The 15,231-nt window shown below is 35.3% G+C and overlaps 1 protein-coding gene across 4 annotated transcripts in view; it reads left to right on the forward strand.

Annotated features, from left to right (window-relative positions):
* Positions 1-15,231, forward strand: part of ATP11C (ATPase phospholipid transporting 11C (ATP11C blood group)) — a 158,658-nt gene that overhangs the window by 74,112 nt on the left and 69,315 nt on the right. For all 4 annotated transcript variants that reach the window (XM_039874769.1, XM_039874774.1, XM_039874777.1 and 1 more), the window contains exons 3-5: positions 6,899-6,988; positions 9,704-9,784; positions 11,615-11,722. In XM_039874769.1, the coding sequence (XP_039730703.1) occupies positions 6,899-6,988; positions 9,704-9,784; positions 11,615-11,722 (279 nt within the window). The remainder of the gene's footprint in view (positions 1-6,898; positions 6,989-9,703; positions 9,785-11,614; positions 11,723-15,231) is intronic.

A 15,231-nucleotide genomic window follows, 5' to 3' on the forward strand; every position in this document is an offset into this window, starting at 1 on the left:
CTGGAGAAATTAAGTTAGTGCCATGATCACCAAGCAGTTAGTGATAAAACCAGGTGCAGAACTGCTTTATAAGGTCTAGTGGCTCTAAATAAAGAACACTTTTCATATAATTGGGCTGTTTGGGGACCTTCCTCAATTTGCTCTCTCTTTTCGCATCAAGTAAAATACGAAATTTTTTCTAGGGAGCTGTTGTTTCCTATCATGTTTTATGTGGAAGATTGTAAAGTGACTTTTCAATGAACTAGTGATAATCATTTTGTTGTGATATACTTTGCATTTTTATAAAACTCAGCTTAATTCTCGACTTTTTTGCATTTAATAAGCTATTTTTTTACATTTTATCTAGCTTCAGTTTTGCCAGTGGGCAAAATAATGCAATAGGAATATTTAAAAAAATATTCAGGAGCTCATGGGGCAAATTAAGAGTCTTTCTAAACAGATTTGCTTCTATATCTACATGTATGTTTTAGAAACCAGAATAAAGAATTGAACATTTCTACACTGATAGACAAACACATCTCTTTTTTCTTTAAAACTATCAAATGTTTACAGTTTTTCTAATTAACTGCTTATTAACCAATATTTTTCATAAAAGCTCTAGAGTGGAAAAAGAGGAAATGACAGTATACTAACCTCAGAAAAAGAATGGAATCTTAATATAAAATATAAGAGGATAGCATTCAGTATGTAATGGTAAAGATCTTCATCCTTATACACAGAAGACCTGGGTTTCAAGTTAAATTAAGTCAACCTCCCTGTGTCTCAATTTTCTTATCTGTAAATGGGTATGATAATAGTACTTACCTCATAGGATTGCGCTAAGGATGAAATAAAGTAATCCACAGAAAGCATTTAAACACTGTGCTTGGCTTGTAGTAACAACTCAGTAAATGGTAGCTGCTATTGTTTCTTCTATTTCTGTGATTATTGTTATTATAGTCCTGAGCAGTACTATTGATTTCCACAGTATTGTTAATGCTGGGAGCACTAAAGAAAAACTTTGACATACTTTAAATTTTAGTTATAAAATTAGCTTTCTTCTCTTCTTTTGGAAACACAAATACTTTCTTTAGGAAAACTTGTTCTCTGTAGCCTTTCTACTTTAGTGTATTCTTCAGGGACCTTTGAGAATCATTTTGTAGATGGTATGAAACTCTGAAATCCCCCTCTGTAGCAAAAGAAGCATTGATTGCTGCTACTAGGATCTTTAGCTTCCATTATATTTCTCTGTTCTATATTTTTTTCTTTTAAAAATCTGAAATCTCATCTTGAAGGACTTTCAGCGGTATAAGAATCAGTGAACTCTGCCTAACTCTTTGAAGGTATGTCCAAGGTTAAACTTAGTACTCTTATATATGAAAGGACATCTTGGATTAAAGTCTCAAACCTCAAATTACACTACCATTTACCTTCATTTTAAAATCAGAATTGCCCGTAGAATTTATTAGACATCTTTTTGTCTAAGTCTTATCAAACTCCCGGCAGGTGCCCTTTTAGCTAAAGTGACTAAATCTTAATACAGTAATATCCTGGTAATTCCCTTTTTTCTTCTGAATTTATGGTGGAAAGAACAATACTTAAAAGAGAAAGTTCTGCTTGACATTGGTAATGGAAATGAAAGTAGACGGCTAAGATGTTCAAAATTATATTCAATGCTTACATCAGGAGGAGTTGATAGTAAAATACATACAGTAACTTAACAAAGTGAGCAGTTTCTCAAGCTAGAACACTGATTATTTACAACTGGGTGCTTATTTACAACTTTACAGTTAATCTTAAAGTATGGTTATTTTGTTCCATCACATCCAGATCCTAGTAGAAAAGTCAGTGCTCTTTCTAATAGCTCATTCATAATTAGTTGTTAGATTTAATAGTTCCTTTAGTTACTACTTCATTTTTTAAACTGCTCTCCTTTCTCTTGTGATATACTTAAACAGTAAGAACAAGTTATTTGGAGTTTTAGCTTCTCCATTAGCATTTTTGGACTTTTGGTAAAAACATATAATCTTCTAAAGATTCCCTTGGTTAGCAAAATAATGGACTCTCAAACTGTGATTCAACTTAGTTCAACCTCCCTCCTTTGAATTAGGGAAGTTGTTTATCAAAGTTCATAAAATTTTGGTTTCAAATTTAACTAGTAGATGTTTGAGGGGCTGCCCACAATTTTTTCCACACAGTTGCATCTTTAGAGGCCATATGTGTATACCAATTATTTTTTTCCGGCTTTATTGAAATATAATAGACAATTAGTTGCTCGTATATACATTATACAATTCAGTGAATTTTTTTCAATTATAGTTGCCATCCAATAATATGCTAGTTTCAGTTGTACAGCGTAGTGATTAGAAATCTATATAACTCAAAGTGATCACCCCACTAAATCTAGTACCTCTCTTCCCCCTTATATATTTATTACAACATTATTAACTATTTTCTTTATGCTATACTCTATATCTCCATGTCTATTTTGTAATCATCCGTTCGTACTTCTTAATCTCTTTGCCCTTTTTTGCGGACCCCCCAATCCCCCTCCCATCTAGTAGCCCTCAAACTAATTTTTTGTATCTATGAGTTTATTTCTGTTTTTGTTATTTATTTTGTTCTTTAGATTCTACATTATGTGAAATCATGTGGTATTTCTCTTTATCTGACTTATTTCATTCAGCATAATACCCTCTAGGTCCATCAAGGTGATATCTTTTTCCATCCCTTTCCTTTTAGTCTGCGTGTCTTTTCATCTGAAGTGAGTCTCTTGTAGGCATCATATGTAAGGGTCTTGTTTTCTTATCAATTCAGCCCCTCTATCTTTTGGTTGGTGCACTTAATTTTTTTTTCCATTTGAGGTACTTGTTGGTAGGAATGTAGTTATTACCATTCTTCATTCCTGTTTTTGATACATGATTTTCTTCTTAAAGAAATCCCTCCAACATTTCCTATAATACTGGCTTGATGTTGATAAATTCCCTTAGCTTATTTTTGTCTGGGAACCTCTTGATCTGTCCTTCAACTCTAAATGTTAGCTTTACTGGATAAAATATTCTTTGTTGTAGATCCTTGGTTTTCATCACGTCAAATATTTTGTGCTAAGCCCTTCTGTCTTGCATGGTTTCCTTTGAGAAATCAGCTTCCAGTCTTATGGGTGCTCCCTTGTAGGTAACTAACTGCTTGTCTCTTGCTGCTTTTAAGATTCTCTTTGTATTTAACCTTTAGCATTTTAATTATAATGTGTCCTGGTGCGGGCCTCTTTGGGTTCTTTTTTGGAACTCTCTGAGCTTCCTGGGGTTGTATGTCTATTTGTTTCACCAGGTTAGGAAAGTTTACCATCATTATCTCTTCAAAGAGCTCTTCAATGTCTTGTTTTCCTTCAGATACCCCCTATGACCTGGATATTTTTACCTTTAATAGTGTCCTATAGGCTCCTTAAATTATTAGTATAGTCTTGGCATCTGTTTTTTTATTTTTTTATTTTTTTGCCATACTGATTGGGTGTCCTTGGCTTCCCCATCCTCTGTATCGGTGGTTCGATCCTCTTTATCCACTCTGCTGATTCCCTCTAATATACTCTCCTTCTCAGATAATGTGTTCTTCATTTCTTACTGGTTTCCTATAATTTGTTTCCATTTTTATGTTTTTTTTTATCTCTTTGTTAAAGTTCTCAGTGAGTTCATCTGTACTTTCTCTAAGTTCATTGAATATCTTTATAACCAGTGTTTTGAACTCTGCATCTGTTAGATTGCTTGACTCCATTATTTCAGGATCTATGTTCTGTTATTTCATATGGTTTCTGCTTCTTTGTCTCCCTATTTTGGCTACCTTTCTGTGTCTGTTTCTATGTACTAAGCAAAGCTCCTAAATCCCCAGCTCTTTTTAGCATGACTTTGTGTAATAGGTGTCCAGTGGCACAGTCCTGAGAGGGGTTCAGCTGCAGGCTAAGTTTATCCCCAGTCTGTGCCCCTCTGGGGCCACCTGATAAGAAGCTGCAAGCAATCCATAGATGCTGTGCGTATAGTTACCTCAAGAGGCCACGCCAGAAACCATGGTCAGCTGCCACTAGTGTGAGTCTTGGAATCTCAGCAAGGAGCACCTGACTTGCTGAGGACACACCTGGATGTGACTTGGGTGGGGCCAGGAGTTGGGGGAGGTGGAGTTTCAGGGAATGCTCTAGGCAGAGTGACCTGTGTTATCCAGTTTAGTGACATCTCAGCTATGGCAGCTCTGAGTCCGCCCACTGGGAGTTGGGAGGGCTCAACAGGGAACTATGGATATCTCTGGCACTTCAGCCCCAGAGAGAGCCTCACCTCTGGCCCTCACTCTGACAACTCAATGTCCCCCTGTAAGTCCCTGGTGCCTCCGTGCAGCAGACCTGGCCCTGGTGCTCAGAGCGAGCAGGTCCGTCACCATGAAAGGCCGCCCTTTAAGAGGCATCTGCAGGTGCTGCTGCTGCCACAGCCTCTGTTCCACTCAGCCCCTCAGGACTGGGCAGCCTCGTTTCTTCCCCTTCCTACCTCCTACCATTACAGGGGGATTTCTTATATCTCTCTGTAGTTGTAGTGCTTCTGTTCATATGGATCCCAGGCGACTTTGCTTGCTGTTTACTCTGTGTTTCTGTCACAGTTTTGATTTGGTCACGGGATGGATTAAGCCTGTATCATCTATGCCACTTTTTCTGCCATCTATACCAATTATTTTATTCACTACAGAGCAGATGTCAAATGCATTGTAGTAGATATACCTGGTAAGCTGGCATTTTTTCTGTAGAACCTGTTTTTGAACATGTTCTAAATGTCGGTGTTGCTTTTTCAGTTTATAATTGCCTGTTAAGATTGTATAAAAGATCCACTCGCTGACTTCTTTGAGCAAAAACATTTATGACTGCCAAAAATCTCCATTCTCATCACTGTTAGTGAAACAAATGCTATAAACATTTTCTTCTTATGGATTAACATTGTTACTTGGTTTGTAGCAACTACATCTGAATCTATTTTTTAAGCAGACAGGTCAGTTTGAATAACTTGATGTAGGTGGCTTTAAATTCAATTTCAGTTTTAATCTGACAACTCTAAAAAAGTAGGCTTCTCTTGGTCTTTGTTGAAATAATGTATACTTTATTACATTTATATTACAATAAAGAGATGAGAAGCTTAATTTGCATTCCTAAAATGCAAAGGAATAAATGGACAACACAAGTTTTAACCAAGATTTCTTGTATGCCTTCTATATGTCAAAAACCGTGCTAGCCACTTGTGGTAGTGGAGCTTATGATATGTTCCTTGACCTCTTAATAGCTGAAATAAGAAAGAAGAGGCATATGGCAACAACTTCTGGTAAAGGGAATAACGAGTTCCTCAAGGAACCCTTTGTTTTAGAAGTAGAAAAGTGGCAAAGGAACAGTGAGGGCCTAGAAACAACAGCAAAAATGTTTCCTTTCGATGTGTTAACACCCGTTAAAGGACTCTAACAGTTCCTAATGTTTGTTTGTTTAATTAAAAATCTTTTAGTTAGGGAACAAAAGGTCAATAAGCCAGGAGTTCAGCTGTTAGCCTGTTGTTGGAGTTGAGCTTTTTGTTTTAGGAAATGGGTCGTAAGTAATTGGGACAGTTAAGTGTTGATCTGGATCAGTGGTTTTGATCCTTTTTATTTTTGGTCACTAGCTGCCTTGGGAATGTGATGAAAAGTATGGACTCCCCTCCCAACTGATGCCCATCCACACACAATTCTGCACTTCATTTTGAATGGTCTTCCCTGAGGCAGTTCCATGAACCCTGAGGGAACCTTGTAGGTTGTCTGTTGGTTGTAGTGCAGCTGCATCACTGAACTTATTTGCCTTGGCTCATCTTCATTTTCTTGGGATTCTCTGAATCTTGAGCCTAAAGGCCTTTTAAAGAGAAGTTAGTAGTGAATTCCCATATACTGTGTCATGCTCTGGAACTTTGGCTTTTCAGTCACCAATATTATTTAATAGATATTTTCTCCCATTATGGAGATACTTTGGATGGAGACTGTTCTAGTGTAAATTTAGATCTTTGGGTTAAGAAAGATGTCTTTCTTTCTGGTTTCTGGTCTTCTTTATTAAGACATCTAGAAAATCTAACTTCTGGTGATTTTTAAGTGACCCAGTCTTTGAACTTAAGGTATCAGTGAGAAAGTCTATGTGATTTGACAGTTGACCCAAGAATTCTCTCCTCCTGCTCATGTACAATTTAGCATTAAAACCTTTACCTATTACCAGTTACCAACACCCAGGGTGGTATGTCGTTGATTAAAATGAAAGCCCTCTGTGACCCAGGGTTATGTGTACACCTATATGTCATGGAGGTAGTAGGTACTGATAGGAACAGACTTATATCTGTGTTGGTGATCAAGAAGACTCCAGAGGTTAGCTGAGCCAGAGGAATTAATTTGTTTATTCATCCCACTAATTTTTTGAGTGTCTACTTTGTGTCAGGTACTGTGCTAAGTGTTGGAGAAAAGTAATAAAAAGATAGATGAATAGCCTGCCCTTATAGAACTCATTGCCTATTGAGGGGGAAACTTTAATTAAAAAGTACATCCATGTATAATTATGTACTGCAGCAAGTCTTATCAAGGAGGTATAAGAATGATATGAGAGCGCATAACAAGGAACCTAATTTAGATCGCATCAGAGAAAGCAGAGGTATGGGACTAGATGGACCAGTTGTAACGGTCAAAATGAAAACGTCACTCCTAAAAAATGTTTATATACTATATACCTCTAAATATATGCTTATTTTTTCTATATGCTTATTCTTATGTGTGAAGTTTGAGTTTTAACATGAGTTTTCAAAGTATTTTGATAATCTGGACCCATATGAGTCATTATTACTAATATTTTTTAAGTTTGCTTTCTAATAATATATTTTTTCCTCCCTCCTTACAGTATACACTTTGGAATTTCCTCCCAAAGAACCTGTTTGAACAGTTTAGAAGAATTGCAAATTTTTATTTTCTCATCATTTTCCTTGTACAGGTAAGAGCTATAAACAGCCGCTCCCTCTACTTTGAGAAATTTTACTTCAAACAAATTTTCAGTCCATTTCTAACCTTAAAATGCCCTGTGATTAAAAAGATGCTTCAGGACATATTATAATAATACTTTTTAAAGTACTACTATTACATTTTGAGATTTATATGATTTTATATATTTCTAAAGTAACATTTTTTACCAGAAAACTTGTTGAGACCCTTACTTTTTTAAAATTTAATTTTATTATTAGTTTCAAGTGTACAGTACATTGGTTACACATTCATATAGTTTATGAAATGATCCCACCCCCTACCTCCACCCATTTATTCTATCTTCCTTCTGTCTCTCCAACCTAGCCATTACATTGCTGCTGACTGCATTCCTGTGCCATGCTCCCCATCCCCGTGACCCTCTATCAACTACTAATTTGTACTTCTTTAACCCCTCACCGCTTTCTCCCAGCCCCCACTCCGCCCCACTCCCCTCTGACCATCACTAGAATGTCCTCTATATTTGTGAGTCTGTTTTCAATTAGTTTGTTCTTTTTGTTTTTTAGGTTCCACATATAAGTGAAATCATATGGTATTTATCTTCTTTAGAGACCCTTTTTAAAAAAATATTGATGGATTTCATGTCTTTGTTCATGCTAGAAGGGCATGTATTCTGTACCATTAAAGACAGTGCCATATATCAAAATTGAAATCAGTTTAAGTTTACTTTATTAAACATTAGTTTCAGCGTAATTGAAAATTTATCACTTATCTTCTTGATTATCAGTTTTGCTCTGCTTCATTCATTTACTTTAAGCCTAGTTGATTGATCTGCTTCTCTGAGTTCCTGCAAATATTCTGTCTTTTAGGTTTTAGACATTTTAATTTACATCTTCCATCTTAAAATCTATAAGCTATTAAAATCTTTCTCTCACCAAAATCACACCCTGAAAATTTTACTACATTAAAAGTTCTTTTTTTCTCATTTCATTTTTTTAAATGAAACAGAAACATCCCAACAAAGCATTTTTAAATGCCTTGTTGATGTTAAGTGCTTCTGTTTATCCACTTTAAGGCTTTGAGTAAATGGTACTGTAATTGAATTTAGCTCTGCTACTTAAAGCCAATCTGGTTGTGATATGGGAAATAGTCAATTTCAATCTTGAATGATGGGGCATTTGAAAAGGAGCTCCTCTACCCATGGCAAAGTGTCTTACAAAAGAGCATAAAATAAACTACATAGAAGATTATGTTCACAAGAGTCATGCCACTTGGTATGCAGGACGTTTCAGTTCAATTCAGTATACATATACCAAGCACCTATTATGTGCAATGCAGTAGTCCAGACTACAAAGATTTTAGCAGATTCAAGGAAGATTAAGATATGGCTTTTCTACCCGTAAGGAATTTGTTATATCCAAAAACAGTCATGTATTCACTTAATGTAATAAAAGTCATAAAAGTAGCATGAGCAAAATGCTATGGGGATGCGGTGAGAGTTATAATTGTTTCTACCCAAGAGGAGCTTGAGAGGGCTTCAAAGAGTAAGTGATACCTGAACTGAGCCTCGAAGGGATTAGAGGGCCTTCACATGGTGAAGAATGCCAGACTGGTATCTCAGTCTGTGCACGAAGGCACCGAGCCATGTAAAAAGCCAGCATCTGCAACACAGGATGTGTGGCAGGGGCAGTCCTGGGTGGGGTTTAGATTTAAGAGTCAAAGAGTTGTGAGGGCAGATGGAACTCATGGGCCTCTGTCCATCAAATTTAGTTCTCTTTTAGTCTTTCCTATTTCAGGGAACGATGACAACATCCAGTCAGCCATGTTAACCAGATACTTGGAAGACATCTTTTATCATCCCTTACAAGAAAATCTTCACCCAGTCTTTCCATTTTTGCCTCCTAAACATCTCTGGAACTTCTTTCTATATACAGCTACTCCCTTCATCCAAGCCATCATCGTTTACCCAGATAAGAACAATAGCCTTCTGAATGGACTCCCTGCCTCCACTCTTGTTCCCTTCCATTCTGTTTTCTACAAAACAATGAGAATGATCTTTTCAAAATGTAGTTCTCTTCATGTGGCTTCTCTCTGACTAAAAGCTTCAGTTATTTCCCACTGTTTGTGGGATAAAGAATGAACTCTAGCCTAGAGGGCCCTGCTTAGTCTGGCTCATCTCCTTCTCCAGTCCCCATCTCACACCACACTCTTTTGCCATCGGCTCCCTTTATTTCCTTACCTGTGCCACACTCCCTCCTATCATACAGACGTTGTATATACTGTTTATGGTCCCTGGAAAGCCTCCCCGTCTTCATCTAATTAACTTCTATTTACTCTTCAGATGTCAGTGTTTTGATTCCTGGTTTTCCCTATAAGCTGCAAGCTATATGAGGCCAAGGATTTTTCTCCATCTATGTAAAGCAGCTTTGCTAGAGGTTGGCTGCTAATAGCACAGAATGGTGCTTAACAAATAGATGATAAATGAATGGGCGTGTTTCAGTAAAGGGATTAATTCAAGCTGGGATGAAAACTAAGCCTGAATTTAGAACTATTTTCTTAAACTATAACTGCTGTGTGGATTGCTTTTGTTTTAATGAAAGTTAACATTCACCCTGCTACTGGAATATGTTTTTTCTGTATTCTGTCTGAAATATTTTCAGCATGTAAGTGTTATATATAAGTTATTGGCTTATTTTCATTTTACTTTCTATTTAATTTCCTTACCTAGGTCATAGTAGATACACCAACTAGCCCAATTACCAGTGGACTTCCACTTTTCTTTGTTATAACTGTTACAGCTATCAAGCAGGTAAATTTTTTATTTACATTTATGCTTACATTTTAGTCCTGTCTGGTTTGAATTTCATTATCAGAGGTACTTTTTCATATTTATATAGAGTGGGCAGTATCCTTTGATGTATTTAGTTTCTACTTCATTCCTATTGAAAACCTATTAAAATGATTGTAGGGTACATCCTTAATTTCCTTGCTCCTTTCCTCAATATTTGTGTGTGAGAATGGTAACCCTAAAAGAGTAGGTAGAAGGTATAACTCAGTCAAGAAATGGGAGGCACATTTTTAATGTGCATCAATTTTTTTTATCATGGTATGTCTTATCGGAAAAATTCCAGTTCTGGAGGACTTTTTTGTTGTTTGCCTATAGCAGAAAACACAAGACTATAAATACTTTAAGTTTCTTATCTTTCCTGATACTGCCAAAGAGGGTGGTAGTTAGAGGAGACTTTTATTCTTGTTTCTTGACAGCTGCCACAGTTTGTAATGCTAATGTCTTTGAAGTATTTGGAGCATTTTATATGATAGTACCTTTGGAAAATCCAGAAGAAATTGAAAATGCAAAAGGGAAACTGGAGGAAAAGGGGTAGGTTAGCAATTTTTATCATGTAATTATCCACAAGACCTGGCTAATTACAAACATACTTCTAGCTAGTACTTATCAAATTTCTTTTAACAGAGTCTCAAAGAACTTCCAAAAGGAGGGTCTGCTTAACAGTATTGGGGACAAGGTTACCTTTCCTCTTGGGGTTATCTGGTTTTCTATCTTGCCTAACAGGAACTGCAAGAATATTTTTTCAAGTGTTCGGTTGCTAAATAAAGACTTTTGGAATGTTCTTTCCTTTAGGCTGTTAGGATTATTTTCTTTAACATCATAGAATTGCTGGTTCCAAGAATAGCGTGTATGGTTTCAAAAGCTCTTACTGATTCATTTTACTCCTAATACTAATTCATGTTAGGGCCTTTCTTTCCTCACTGAAGTGATAGCCTAGCATTGTCATAAAGAGGGACAGAATAGGAATGAATATAGCAACTAAGAAAAGAAGGGGAAAGCGATCAAGAGATTTTTCAAACAATTATAGTTGAAAAGGTACAGACATATTTATAACGAAAAAAAGCAAAGTGATGTAAAAAAGGAGAGGGTGTCATGCTCAAATGAACTTTCTTCTTCTTTAGTTATTTTGATTAAATACACTCCAGGGGAAAAAAAAGAAAAAAATGAGCCAATTAGACCTTCCCTTGATTATTTTTAATTCTGAAAAATGAACACCAATTTATATTTTCTTTTATCACCAGGTCAATGGAGAAGTTTAACTGTTGATCTCTAAATTTAACATAAATTCTCTTCTGCCAAAATAATATTAACTTGCCTTTTTATTCTCTATCTCTGGGAAGAATTCAGTTTCCTCAAAAATGATTATTCCAACAGTCTACCACAGAAGAATATATTTAAGTGATTAAGTCTGTAGGAAAATAACACCCAGAAAAATTTTTTTTTCAAATTCACTAAGTAGGAGAAATTAACATTAAGTTGAATAAGAGTAGAATTACAAGAATAGATCATAGTCCTTCACAGTTAAAGAATATTAAGGCTTTAATGCCTATGTTTTCATTAATACTTAAATGTAGAATGGAGGAACCTTTTAACACAAAGCCATTTAAGCAGTATTTTAAAATCATATCTTAGTTTTTTGGAAAAAATGTAGTCCTCTCTCTTTAGCATTCTTAGTTGAAATTAATACCGTAAGTATAAATATCTGCTGATAACTCATGGAGGGGTTATAGAAATTAACAACTTTACTTCATTATGTGAGTTTGATTATATAGTTATTTTTTATCCTTCTAGGGATATGAGGATTGGCTGAGACACAGAGCTGACAATGAAGTCAACAAGAGCACTGTTTACATTATTGAAAATGCAAAGCGAGTTAGAAAAGAGAGTGAAAAAATCAAGGTATTGATTTTTGTAGTTTATTTTTTATTGTGCTAAAAACACAACTTTTAAAATTGGACTGTTAATTCAGCAACATTTAGTACATTCACAATGTTGTGCAACCATCAGGACTATGTAGTTCCAGAACATTTTCATCTCCCCCAAAAGAAACCCCCTTAAGCCATTAAGCAATCATGCTGAATTACTCCTTCCTCCAGGCCCAGACAACCACTAATCTTTCTTTCTCTATGGATTTACCTATTCTGAATATTTCATATAAAAGGAATCATACAATATGTGGCTTTTTGTGTCTGGCTTCTCATTTAATGTAATGTTCCCAAGGTTCATTCATGTCGTAGCATGTATCAGTACTTCGTTAGTTTTTACGGCTGAATAAAATTCCATCATATGATACCACAGTTCATTTTTATCCATCCATCAGTTGATGGAATTTTGTTTTTTTCCCCATCTTTTGGATATTATGAATATTTTTAGTATGAACATTTCATGTTTAAGTTTTTGTTTTCACATCTGTTTTCAATTCTTTTGGGTATATACCTAGGAGTAGAATTGCTAGGTGATACGGTAATTCTATGTTTAACTTTTTCACATACCACCAAACTTTTCCACAGCAACTGTATCATTTCATATTCTACTGGCATTGTATAAGAGTTTCAAGGGTATGATTTTTTTAATATCTCAGGCATTTTAATTTATTATTCAAGGTAATCATTGTTTATTATTACCTAATAAGATTGCCTGTCAGTAAGATTTTAGAATTGTCCACAGCAACTAACATTTTCATTCCCAACAGATTTTATTTTAATTATTAATAAACTTTATTTTTTAGAGAAGTCTTAGGTTTACAGCAAAATTGAGCAGAAAGTACAGAGTTAACATATACCCCCTTTCCACGTGCAGGTGCAACCTTCCTTGCTACCAATATCTCCTGCCAGAGTGGTACGTTTGTTACAATCAGTGAACCTACATTGACACATTATTATCATCCAAAGTTAATGGTTTACATTAGAGTTCATTCTTGGTGTTGCACATTCTGTGTCCCTGAACAAATGTATAAATGACATATATTCACCATTATATTATACCGAATTGTTAAACTGCCCTAAACAGCCTAAACATTGTCTGCTCTGCTTATTCATCCCTCCCTCCCTTCCCCAGCCCGGGACCAACGCTAATCCTTTTACTGTCTCCATAGTGTCATATAGTTAGAATCGTTACAGTATGTAGCCTTTTCACATTGACTTGTTTCACTTAGTGTAATATGCATTTAAGTTTCCTTCATGTCTTTTCATGGCTCGAGAGCTCATTTCTTTTTAGTGCTGAATAATACTGCATTGTCTATATGTAGTTTTATTTATTCATTCACCTACCAAAGGACATATTGTTTGCTTCCAGATTTTGGCAGTTATGAATAAAGCTGCTATAAACATCCATGTGCAGGTTTGTGTGTGGACATAAAATTTCAGTTCATTTGGGTAAATACTAAGGAGTGTGATTATTGAATTGTATAGCAACAGCATGTTTAATTTTGTAAGAACCTGCCAAACTGTCTTCAAAGTGGTTCTACTCCATTTTGCATTCCCATTAGCAGTTAATGAGAATTCCTGTTGGTCCACATCAGCATTTGTTGTCAGTGTTGTGGATTTTGGCAATTCTAATAGGTGTGTAGTGGTATCTCATTTTTGTTTTAATTTGCAATTCTCTAACGACATATGGTATTAAACATCTTTTAATATACTTACTTGTAACCTGAATATCTTCTTTGCTGATGTTACTATTAGGTCTTTTGCCCGTTTTTCATATTCAGGTTGTTCATTTTCTTATTGTTTAGTTTTAACAGGTTTTTTTTGTATATTTTGGATAGCAGTCCTTTATCAGATATGTTTGAAAAAATATCCTAGTCTCAAGGTATTCCTTTTTAATTTTATTTTATTCTGCTAATTGATAAAGAATACATTAAATTTACCATTTTAACCATTTTTAATTGTACAGTTCAGTAATGTTAAGTACATTAACATTGTTGTGCAACAGATCTCTAGAACGTTTTCATCTGGTCACACTGAAACACTATACCCACTAAACACTAATCCCCCTGCTTCCAGCCCTTGATAAACACCTTTCTATTTTCTGTTTCTATGATTGACTATTTTAAAGATATACTTCCTATAAGTGGGATCATACAGTATTTATCCTTTTGTGACTGGCTTATTTCACTTAGCATAATATCTTCAAGGTTCATCGAAGCGATAGCATATGACAAAATATCCTTTTTAAGGCTGTATAATATTTGATTGTATGCATATAGCACATTTTCTTTATCAGTTCATCTTTATCAGTTCATCATTTGGGTTGCTTCCACCTCTTGGCCATGTGAATAATGTGATAAACACAGATGTACAAATAACTCTTCAAGGTCCTGCTTTTAATTATGTTAGATGTATACCCAGAAGTGGAATCTCTGGATTATATGGTAATGCTATTTTTAATTTTTTGAGTAACCTCTACACAGTTTTCTATAATGGATGCAATGCACCATTTTACCTTTGCAAATGGAGTGCACAGAGTTTCAACTTCTACACATCCTCTCCAGCACTTGTTATTTTCTGTTCTTTTGATAGCGGCCATCCTGATGGGTATGAGATGATATCTCATTGTGGTTTTGATTTGCATTTCTCTAATGGTTTGTGATGTTGAGCATTTTTTCGTGTGCTTATTGGCCATTTGTATGTCTTCTTTGAAGCAATTTCTATTCAAGTCCTTTGACCATGTTTTAATCAGGGTATTTGTTTGTCGTTGAGTTACAGAAATTTCTTGTGTATTCTAGCTATTAACCCCTTATTGGTTAGAGATAATTTGCAAATATTTTTTTCCATTTCATAGGTTGACTTTTCAGTCTGTTGATAATGTCCTTTGGTAAGAAGTTCTTAAGTTTGATGTATTCACATTTCTAATTTTGATGTTTTCCTGTGCTTTCGATGTTATGTCCAAGAAATCATTGCCAAATCCAATGTCCTGAAGCTTTTCCCTAATGTTCTTCTAGGAGTGTAATAGGTTTAGGTCTCACATTTAGCTCTTTAATTTATTGAGTTTTTTTTTATATATGGTGTAAAGTAAGAGTTCAAGTCTTATTCTTTTCTAGATACCCAGTTTTCCCAACACCATTTGATTAAGAGAGATTCTCCTTTCCCCATTGCATAGTTTTGGCACCTTCACTAATAATCATTTGACCATATACACAAGGGCTTATCTCAAGCTCTACTCATTGATCTTTATGCCAGTACTATACTGTCTCAATTACTGTTCTTCATGGTACATTTTGAAATCTGAGGGAATGAGATTTTTTTTTTGAAGTTCCCCCTCCCCTCCAAGATTGTTATGGCTATTTGGGGGCCCCTTGAGATTCCATAAGAATTTTAGGATTTTTTTTTCTATTTCTGCAAGAAAAAAAAATGCCATTGGCACTTTGATAAGAATTCCTTTGAATCTGCAGATTTCTTTGGGTATTGTCA

This window comes from Pteropus medius, unplaced genomic scaffold, assembly GCF_902729225.1.
Source record: "Pteropus medius unplaced genomic scaffold, Ma_sr-lr_union100, whole genome shotgun sequence".
NCBI classification, from domain to species: Eukaryota; Metazoa; Chordata; class Mammalia; order Chiroptera; family Pteropodidae; genus Pteropus; species Pteropus medius.